Source organism: Brienomyrus brachyistius, chromosome 14 (genome assembly GCF_023856365.1).
Source record: "Brienomyrus brachyistius isolate T26 chromosome 14, BBRACH_0.4, whole genome shotgun sequence".
NCBI classification, from domain to species: Eukaryota; Metazoa; Chordata; class Actinopteri; order Osteoglossiformes; family Mormyridae; genus Brienomyrus; species Brienomyrus brachyistius.
In genome coordinates, this window is record NC_064546.1 from 17,104,293 (window position 1) to 17,115,256 (window position 10,964).

A 10,964-nucleotide genomic window follows, 5' to 3' on the forward strand; every position below is an offset into this window, starting at 1 on the left:
AGGCTCGGAGCAGAGCAGAGGTCGCGTTGTTGCCGCACTTCATTTGCTTTCCACAAGGGAAAAAAGGAAGATGGAAAAAAGGACAACATACAAAATGTACAGCTGTCGAATTCACAGCTCAACTAAAGGGTGCGTTTCCACCACACCAGGTACCGTACTTTTGGTACTTCAAGAAGGTACCAAAACTGCACTTCAAATGTGTTGGTTTTCAACTGGCACAAAAACTGGTACCGGTGCCAAATGACATCACAACACGAAGCAGGGTATTTTGTACTGATTTCAATAAATGGCTGTAGTAGGATTGGACGACGTGCAATATTATTACCAACATCACATGTTATGCACATCCAATTCTTACACCGCTAGTCAGCTAGATTAAGATTTTAAGGAGTTTAAGTTTCGTTCAAACATTTTTACTCTGTCATAGGAAAAAAAAAACTTGGCAGGTTTTGCAATTTTAATGATTAATCCTTTTCAAGATTATCTAGTATATGTTTAAAAATCAGTTTAAAGTTTACCTCCACAGCTTTTGTATGAGCGCTGCATCAATCATTTTCACCTTTGCTGTTTAAATCACTCCCAGACGGGTTCATGAGAATTTTATGCTGACCTCCTTTCTTGTTTCATAAATACCTCAATATTTATTACAACAAAATCACATTGCAATATTTGTGAAATTTCCAATACCGTGCTGCCGTAGTATATTATACAGTATACTTGGTATTTCGTGTTCGTGTTGCGATCCTGATCTTGTTGTATCTGTTCTTCTGACCAGATCGCAAATAATTTCATGTCCATCCATTATTATTTATGTTATTCATTTTTTTTTACGTCTGTGACATAATAGGTCAACCGGGAAAAGCCCTGAACTTACAAGCTAAAAGGAGCCATATCGCCACCTATTGTAAGTGGAGTCGGACATACTTCGCTCAATAAATCATTTTCCCTCCCGTACATGTATACTGGGACAGGGACAGTAGTCCGATTAAATGGCGCAGTCGAGCTATAACCGTAGCTTATTGGTCTCGCACGATTTCAGTTTCTGAATAGAGTTAGCAGCCAAGCAGAAAGGTGACAGCTTTCTGGATCAAACATTTCCTGATGTGAGTTTGTGCTTAAATCTAATATACCTGTCCACAAAGAGACACATGCTACCAGCTTATGGAACCAGGACAGCAATAATCAGAGTTGGGTAATTCGGGTCCAAGAGTAAAAGACCAGACCAACATCTTGCTTCAACCAACCAGTTGAGTACTCTGTGACTCTATATGCTCAACTGGATGGTTGAAGCAAGGTCTTGGTCTGGACTTTTACTCTCTGAACCTGAATTACCCAACTCTGGCAATAAACAGTACCTGGTGTGCCCCATGTCACAGTGTACCGTCCCAGTGGTTTTTCTCCTGACCTCCACGCAGCCCTGCTGGTGGCCGTACCTGAGAGGAGGGACCTCAGGCTGATTATCATATCACACAGATTTCAGATGAATAATGAGGAGCAGAGTTCCTGTGGGAGGAATCCATTGCCATCACGCTGATCCTAGACCAGACTATAATTTATCTTTTGGCCCTGGACATAATTTGATTCCCAGAAGCTGGCATCAGCTGTAGAGAGCCTCTCCAGAAAGTCCAGGAAGAAACGCATAAAGGAATCATGAAGCATTTTCAGTACATTTGGGGCCGTTTAAGAGATAAAGCTCTTGTTTATTCACACAGACCAGTGCAGTTTAGCACCCCAGAGTACCTAGCGTACCCTGTTGTGTTTTCAGTCACCTGATTCTCTTACCTCCATTTTGAAGTCTCCCAGGTGTAGCGGAGCAGCTGCTAGCTGATTAGCCTGCAGTAGTGTTACTTGCCGCTCTTGATAAACAGCTGAATATTCCGTCTCCCTGGTGTTCCACTCAGACGATCGACCGCAATATCGACCAGACCAAACTTAGGGAGAGCTAAGCGAACATGAGAGTGCCTCAGTAGGCTGTCACGGAGGCAGGTGACATGCTTGAACTTCAATTTGCTGATTGGAGAAGCCTGACCAACGGCCTTTTCTGCTAATTGCTGGCTGTTTCTGTGAACACAGCCACAAACTGACGCCATTTAATTACAGGAAGCTGGTGGATGGTGGAGCGGATTAAGAAGGTGGAGAGGCCTGCTTCATCGGCAGTTTGGACCCCCCCCCCCCCCCCCCACTGGCTGAACTTGGAGACTGTAACATTTTTAAATGGTGATGGATGAAGTTGCTATGGATTCAGGTCCACGCTTGACTGATAGCCCTCGATGCTGCCATTCCGCAGCTGGGAGTGGGCGCTGGAAGGTGGAAGAGGGCTCCGCCTGCCTGCTGGGCTGGGAACGAGCCCCAGCAGCGTGCTCCCTCTCCTGATGAATGACTGACAGAGTGATGACCTCGCCTTCCCACAATCCCACATCAAGCCCATAAATCTGCCACGAGGAACATTTAAAGAGCTCCTGGACTTCCTGTCTGTCTCAACCAGTGACATAATACATATTTCTCATCTTGTGAATGTCATCAAATACATTTCCATAAAAACAATGATTAGGCGTAGCTCCCACACAAAAACATGCACATACTTCCCCAGCCTATTATGTCCATATCAGCTTGGACTGACTGCAGGCTCGGTTCTGGTCGGATCAGCCGTTAAAAAAACCATTCTTGGTTCTGCTCAAAATTTTTTTTACAGTGAGACATAAATAATTTAACAGGAACTGACGTTTTACATCTTCCCTTTATTAGTCTTTAAAAAATTTAAATCCTTTTTTATTGAGTTTAATTGCACATGAGCTGACACGCTTGAGATAAAATCCGACAAAGTAAGTGATAATTTTTACATTATCTGCTGCTGGAATTCGCCAGCCGTACTTGATGCTATTAAGTCTGTAATTTATGAAGTCCTGAGTATTTATTTTAAGGGGATGTATTTTTAATTCACTTTCTGCTCCTATTCAGAAGGAAGACTGAATAAATGAGGCATCATTAAAGCACGTCAGGGATGGGATCAGACTCCCAGAGAGTTGGCTTCTGTTGGCTTATATTTATATATTTTTTTCTTCCCAGAAAAGTCGGCCGAATGCCCTGAGACCCACCAGCTCATACATTGTTGAAATGATGCGCCCCCTCCCCTCGGGGCCAGGTATCCTGTGAAGAGCTGATAAATCCTGCCAGGGGTACGAGGCGTCCCACGGGGGCCGTTCGGCTGGTCGCCTGAGCAGCCTGCGTCCAGAATCGATGCACGGGCAAGACAGAAGCCTTAAATCACCCCCCGGTTTCTGCTGACGGTGGTTAAAACCCCCAGCTGGCAAACAAGCGGCTGTCACAACACGATCCATCACAGGACCGACTCCCGCGGCACAAAACCGTGGTGGCAGGCGTGGGGGGGGCGGGTGGCAGGAAGGGATTCTGCACCCACAGGGTCATGACCCCATCTTACACATACCAGCCCTTGTGGCACCACTTGTTGACTCACCCTAGCTAGTAACTTTCCCTCCAAATAATATAATTTGCACACCAAGATTTAATTGTGCCTCATGGGCATAACAGACCCAGTTCTATATCCGTCTCAGAGCTGGTGCAATAATGACAGGTAAATCCACCGATGGGAATGGCTTCTAAGTGCTGTTGTTTCCTCTTTCCCCATTTGTACTGTTCTAAGATGGCGGCATGTTAAAGGGGCTGCCCCAAATGGGGAATGTTTGAATGGGGCCTGTTATGGCTACAGAATTGCAGGCTGACACTCATGGACTCAGAAGTGGACCCTCTGTACCCTTCTGCCTTTGGAATTTGTTCAGCAGTGAGGCGGAGCTTCAGGATCCCACCTCGCACGTGAAATGATGCCCCCCCCCAAACGAAATGGTTAGAAATCACTGGAAATTGTACTGTGGCTGCCCTGCGCTACAATTTAGCCATCAGGAGCCAGTGACAGTAAAAGCCATATCGAGGATCCCTGGAACAGTGCAGCACGCGTAAGCGTGCAGTGGCGCAGTGCTGCGACACTTCCCAGAAACGCCTGGAGCTGGATGCTTTGATACATAGAAGAGGCAGCAGGATCTGCCATCACCTCACATACTGGCCCATCCTCAGGGGCCCAGCCAGTGAGGTAAGAGCGCCTGCTAATGACAGGGCATGAGGGCACAATTAATCTTTAGCCACTTTTATGGTAAGCGGGGGGGGGGGACTGTTTACGTGACCCACTGAAACACTACAGGCCTGTGCCGGGAAATTAATGTAACTAAACACAGCCTCGGGACACAAGTCAGGGGAGTTAAACAAACTTACCCCTCCTGACACCCACCGGAGGGATCGGGGGGGGGGGGGCATTCTGACAGCTGAGTACAGTAGTATTTTCTAAAATAATAAAAAAATGGAGTGTTTCTTGTGTGTTCAAACCTCCTAATGTAGAGAGAGCTCCGTTAAGCTTTGCGTGCACCGTTTCCCACTGTGCCTCATTCTCTCATGGGGACGTGGGTACGGTCACCTGTCCAAAGGGCCTGACACACAGTCCTCCTCCAGACTCCTTACCTTTGGCAGGTCTCTTCATTCCAGTTCGTTTGGTTATTTGCGTACTTTGCTGTGTAACCAAGGAGAACAACAGCATCTGTGAGTGACACACGTCCATCAGAGTCCAGCTCTTCCTCACTACCTACATCGGAGGATTATCGAGGTGTGACTTTGTCTATCACACTTGTTTCTTAACAGACCGCCCATGCTTGTAGAATGGATTATAATAGTAGTAAATCATATATTGCTTAAGTACAGTGAGTACAGTGTCCTGCAAGATATTGTCGTTCCAGACGCACACAGTCATTTTAATAGCAAACTGAAATGCAAGGCTATTCTCTTTTTACACTTTTAAAAGATGCTACATACCCAGGCTCTCTTGCGTTTCTGAAAACTGCCCAATGAAGAGATACAAGTCTGACTGAAGCTGGAAGGTTGTCAGATGTTGGCCGGGTCTGAGCCAGTTGTGCACTGGAAGGTGCAGAACCAACAGGATTGACAGGTGGCCTCCTACCTTGCTATTGTAAAGCACTTTGTGACCAGTGTCTGTGAAAAGTGCTATATAAGTAAACTTTACTTACTTACTTACTAACTGTCCCACTAAGGGAAAAGGGAATGTTTATCAGAGCTATTCTCAGAGAGGCAGACAGTCTCAGCCAGCCAAGCGGGCACACAATCCATCTATCAATTTGAAATATACCAGCAATGGGGTGGGGGTGGGAGTGGGTTGGGATGGTTGTGTGTGTGGGGGAGGGGAGGGGATTCCACCTTCTGTTCTATTTCAGAGTGATAGTTGGGAATGTCTGACCTAGACTTCCTGAAGATTCACGTATAACCCACAACCATTGTTATCACGGGCTAAGGCAGCAGAGAAATATTCAGCCTCTCAAACCCATTTACCCGCTATTAAATATCCCCTCCAATACAAAATACAAACTGATATGCAAAAGAAAAGCCTGATCATTAGTAATGAAATCATTTCATGTGCCTGATGCAGAGAAAAATGTCAGGCTCCGTGAGATCGGCAGCAATAAATATCTTTCAGCAGAATTTATGCTCTGATTTCTCACTCTATATACCCGCTTCCATGTGTGCATATAATTACAAATGCTGTGCCCAAAGTTTTTTTTCTTAAAGCCGAAGTAAAACACTGAAATACCAGCTCTGCAGAGGAAATTCATTCACTGAACTCTTGCGGGGCCTTGAAATATTCAATAAAGTGCTCTATTGCCACCTAGTGGAACAACGTTATACTACATCAGCTCTCTTTCGATAGCAACCGAAGTTACGAAATCGTCCAACGTTACCAATGGACTCAAGTAACACAATATAAACGTAACCGCCAGGCAAAATTATGTTATGCATCGATTCTTCCTTCTGTAAATACAGATCTAGGTTGTTACCATTATGTGCAGGGAATTTCATAAAAACTGCTATATTGGGGGAAACGTATTCTTACACTTAACACTGCAAGCCCTATGAACTGCAGTGGCTTATTTAGCATACAGTTGTGACGAAGCAAAGCTAAGTATAAACCCCCCTCCTGGAACGTGACTCTTGAGCCCAGTTCTCCAAACACTGTGACACTGGAGTGTATTTGAAATTGACCCTCAGCTGGCTGGATGAACTCTGAACAAACACTGGTGTTCTGCCTGGGGTGGGTGGGTGGGGGGGTACCAGAGGGGAACTTTCAAGCTCGCTGTATCAGAACATTCATGGGGGACATTTAGCAGACCTCTATGTCCAAGATCAGTGTGAGGTTCACCTGGATGGAACACTGTGGCATGCAGGCTCTGTGCATGTGTGTGTATGTGTGTGTGTGTGTGTGTGTGACACTTACAGCCGCACCTATTCATTCCCTAACAGCCCCGCCATCTGTCTTGAAGGCCGAGGTGCCTGAGCGTCTCTGACACCGCGACGCGCTGCAGCCCCCATCGCCGACGTCGCCGCTCCCAGCGAGGGGCTCCACTTGAAAGTAAACGGCGCGGCGTTTCAAAGCGCAGCGGCTGCTTTGGTGTGCGCGGCTGGCTTTGCAGCAGACGCCCGCGGGAGCGGTTCAGTCGCGGAGCAGCCGCTAATAAGAAGGGTAAACACAAACAAAACGGCTGCCGGCACTGGCTGCACCTGCTTTGGCCCTGAACCGCATCCACTTTTAATCAAGTTCTTTATGAGGCGGCATGCAGTCGCAGACTCGCCGCTTCTGTTTGATGAGGCTTCGCGGTGGAGCTGCCCGCGTCGCCCCACGCCGCTCCAGGATTCGGCCCGGCGTCCGCGAGCCCCTCTGTGAGTTTTTGTCCCATTCGGGCACTTAAGCACACGATTGAAACTAATTATTCTGCTAATTGAACTAATTTGGCCTCCTCTTGCAGAGCCATTGCTGTCGGCTGCTATGAGAGAAGACCCTCATGCTCCCTGGCTATCTGGGGGTTGGTGACTGGGGGGAGTGGAGGGGGGGTTCCTGATTAAAGATGGTCGACTTTAAAGTGACATAAATAACAGGCCGCGCCCCATCCGTCTTACTCAAGTTGGCGTGACGACCAGACGTGGGGGTATTTATCAGTCCCAAATACTTCCCTTTCTCCCCCCCCACCCCTATTCACTTCAAAGACCAGGAGTGGGACTGCAAGCCCAGGAACAGGGGGGGAGGGTGATGGTGGTTGTGTGTGTGTGTGTGTGTGGGGGGGGGGGGGGTCACTATTGTTAATTGGTCTTTTGAGCTGAACAGCAAGGTGGACACGATAGAGCACTGGGACCGACAATGGGCTCCAGCACCCTCTCGGATGGCTACCGGCCGGGCCCGACGAAGAAGGATTGCTGCCCCAAAACAAGGGCCTGTCTGTGCAGCTGCTGCTGAGGGCGTGGGGAAAGTGAGTCGGGCAAAGTGTTCAGAGTCAATCGCTCTCCTGCTCATCTGGACATGCGCATGTGTTCATGTGTCAGGGCCCTGCAGTCAAATTTATCTGGTGTTGCTATGGGAGCCAGCGTGGAAAGGACAGAAATGAGTCCAATGTCCTCATTGTCACTACAGTTCTCGTTCCGCCGCTTTTTCTCCGCACTATTTGCATTTGTGCGCATATTAATTTCGTCTCTTGGACGGCCTTTTATATCCACCTCTTTAGTTTCCAACAAATGTGTATATTAATCTGTCTATTAAGGGTGAATTTTTTTTTAAATGGGACGTAATAGAATTAGCTATGAAATAGGAAAACAAATAAGTGTTGGGTTCAGAGATTGGGTAGTGTCATTTCCGTCCATCTCACTAGCATTCCCTAAACGCTTATTCCGTATTCCGTTTCTATATGCATGGAACACACCGCTTTTCCTAGGAAAAGATACATTTCCTGCATCGGTCATCCCGAGAAACTGCAGTGACGAAACAGACGTGAATACGGACATTATAATCATATCATCCTGTATCGTTTATAAGACGTATCCGGCATGAAGGAATTTGCATTAGGTAGGTCTATGGGTTAGGTGTGCGCTTAGGGTATTGGATTAATTAATTCTGAATTCATGTTTTGTCACTAAAACCCTCAATTTCGCGTGAATAAGTCGGCTGTGTACAGTATTTCACTCTTAAAACCTGATCGTGCAACTTGACAGTTCATCGTAAGAGGAAATGATGGGCGAGGTGGACTGCGGTCCGGTTTGCAGAGGAGGCTGCAGGGGCGATACGTCGCGCGTTACCTTGAGGGACAGTCTACGCGCATTAAGTGCCACCTTGCCGGGAGGAGGTGCTTCAGGGGAGGGGGTGATTGGTACTCCTTTTTTTCTCAATAAGGGGATGGAGCTCAATTAGCATTTCACAAGTCCTTTCTCCCTTTTCTATTGCCACCTTCCCCGCGGAGTCCATGCTTTCTCCACGGATTGTCCTGTTTTTGGCCCTTGTCGGCGTTGGCAGGGTGACAGTATTCGAGTGTGCAAACTTGTGCTATTGTCCCCGAGCCAGGAGGAGCCATGGAGACCTCACTAATATGACACAGGAAAATGTTTGCTGATGGCAATTCTATGGGCTTTGTCCCACTCTTTCTCCTTCATGACGACTCGATTTAAGTCTCTAAATGTTTGACTACAAATGCAGGAGTGCTATCCAGCTCCTTTTCCTTTGTCCCGTGAGGTTTGAATGAGTAATTCAGCCTTTGTGTGGCTCGATTGAGGGGGCAAACATAAAGACAAGATTCTTGAGCGTTCAAGCCCCCTTTCCATGGATATGCGCACATCTCTTTAGATTCCACCACCCCCCCTCCAAATCCTACTTTTTCTGACATCACTCTTAGAAGGGGAAAAGGACTCCAGATCAGAACAGTTAAAAGTAGCCCGAACTGAGCCCTAAAAGCTGGCATTGTCTCGTGGCGGTGAAGCATGCCCACTGCCAACCCCCAGACAGACTTAAGTTATATTCGAGAATAAAAGATTTAAGTAGTCTTTGCACACCGTCAGCATACGACGTTTTTGAGACGTCGGAGAGGAAAAAACGTGACAGAGGTTCAGGGGTCCGGAGAGTGAGGGACAGAACAGAGAGGAACGGCTGCAAAGAAATATTGCATCTATTAGCCGCTTTTCATGGGGGGGGGGGGGGGTCCCCATGACAACAATTTGCAATGGAAAAGAATGTGATACCGGGAAGCTCGGTGCCTGATTGGGGTGCATTGTGTGGCGAAAGAGGTCGCTGATTGGCTTGAAGAAAGCAGCACAACTACATGCTGTTTATATTCATTCAGCTTGTTCAAGTGGTAAAACTATTTTTGGAAGAGAGGTTGTGTCGGGATTCTACCATTCAGAGGGACGGTAAGTTGAAGAACGGCAAGTTGGGAACATTTCATACTCAAGCGACTGTGGCATGCCGAAAGAGCATGCAGCATGTTAACAGGGGGGGAGTAGCTTTGGGTTATCGGTGTGAAAACGTGACGCTCCCAATCTTGCGTTGTGAATGATGCGAGAATTTGATATTTTTCTAGGTTATGAAGACGGCAAAGAAATCCGTAACTTGCACCGATAGTATGGATTAACCGAATCTATAAATCTAATAATGAAATCATGGCCAGCGCGGACAGTGAAGTAAAAACATTGCTGAATTTTGTCAACTTGGCATCAAGCGATATAAAGGCTGCCCTTGACAAGTCCGCTCCGTGCAGGCGCTCGGTGGACCACAGGAAATACCTACAGAAACAACTGAAACGCTTCTCCCAGAAGTGCTCCAGGATGCCCTCCAGGTGCCATGCGTACAGGGCGGATGAATGCGGAGTCCCCAAAACCCTTGAAGACAAGTCTGCAGTGTACGCGTTTGAACCAGTGAATCGTAACCTCCAGTTTTCCCGATTGAAAGACAGGAGCGGAGCGGAAGTGCGAACCGAGGACAACTCCGGGCTGAATCCGAACCCCAAAGTGGAGCACGATCCTCACAGGCAAGACCAGGTGCCCATGAGGAAGCGGCAGCTCCCCGCGTCGTTCTGGGAGGAGCCCAGTTCCTCCAGGAGCAAACGTGATGCTTTGCCGGTCTCCTGGAGGAAGAGCCCTGGAGACGTCGGAGCCAGTGGGCCTTCAGCTCCGGAGGAGGAGAACAAGAAGAAATCTCCAGACGAGAGAAAAGCTCATTTAATACTCTCAAGTGATCAGATCGCAGCCGAGAAAGAGCCGCTAATGCTGGACATCACCCCAGGAAGCGTGAACGTGTGCGGCTGCTGTCCTTTTCAGTACCATGGACACCACGTCTTCCAAGGCCATATAGTCCTTCCCCACTCAAGTTTCTCGGAGGTGGGATTATGGGGGAATACCACGGTTGTCCATGCGGAGACATCGGACATCCAAAATGGACAGAAAAGTCAAACTCACGTCGTTGTGAAGCCCATCCCCACAAAACCGTCGGTACCATCTCCTATTTTCAGTGTATTTGGATTTATCTGACGGTCATATCGTCTTTTAGACCATGACCAGCAACTATGGAACAAGCACAATGTAAATAACTGTTAGATATTTTGTGATATTTGGTTAAAACTCCCCGATCAATCTATTTATTGCAGGCTCTAATTAAAACCATTGAAAATGTTTATTTTTCCAACAGTAAGGCTATTTTTTTCTAACGGGCTAAAGTTTTGTTTGTTAACTGTGTATAGGCCTATGTGATCTGAAGCACTTACGTCAAATTAACAAACACTGAATGAATTCATGAAGATGTGAAAAGAATTTAAATGTTCTTTTTCCGCGATTACCAAGGCAGCTGTATAGAATAACGTAATAGGATACAACACATAGAGGATTAATTATAAACATGCTATAGCCTATATTTTGAGAATGTCAGTTTCTGATGTAACAAATTGTGTATTCACTTGTACGTCAAAGCTTTATCAGCATAAGGGTATGTGTAAAACTTACTAAATCTGTGTCATGGAAAATGCCAAAAGAACGTGTTTTAACAGCAATGTATGACACCTTGTAAGATTAAATTGTGTTGGAAAACC

The 10,964-nt window shown here is 46.8% G+C and overlaps 1 protein-coding gene and 1 long non-coding RNA gene across 3 annotated transcripts; both read left to right on the forward strand.

Annotated features, from left to right (window-relative positions):
• LOC125707893 (uncharacterized) lies at positions 1-2,175 on the forward strand. Its single transcript, XR_007382386.1, has 3 exons — positions 1-149; positions 848-904; positions 2,101-2,175. It is a non-coding gene; the product is annotated as an uncharacterized LOC125707893 (long non-coding RNA).
• Positions 2,176-7,229: 5,054 nt separating this feature from the next.
• LOC125707892 (protein FAM181A-like) lies at positions 7,230-10,955 on the forward strand. 2 transcript variants are annotated; one of them, XM_048975307.1, is made up of 2 exons: positions 7,230-7,373; positions 9,465-10,955. In XM_048975307.1, exon 2 carries the CDS (start codon positions 9,544-9,546, stop codon positions 10,408-10,410), a length of 867 nt encoding a protein of 288 aa, XP_048831264.1. In that variant the 5' UTR covers positions 7,230-7,373; positions 9,465-9,543; the 3' UTR covers positions 10,411-10,955. The 2 variants fall into 2 exon arrangements, with proteins under 2 accessions (XP_048831264.1, XP_048831263.1); XM_048975306.1 differs by lacking the exon at positions 7,230-7,373 and adding an exon at positions 9,154-9,294.
• Positions 10,956-10,964: the final 9 nt, after the last annotated feature.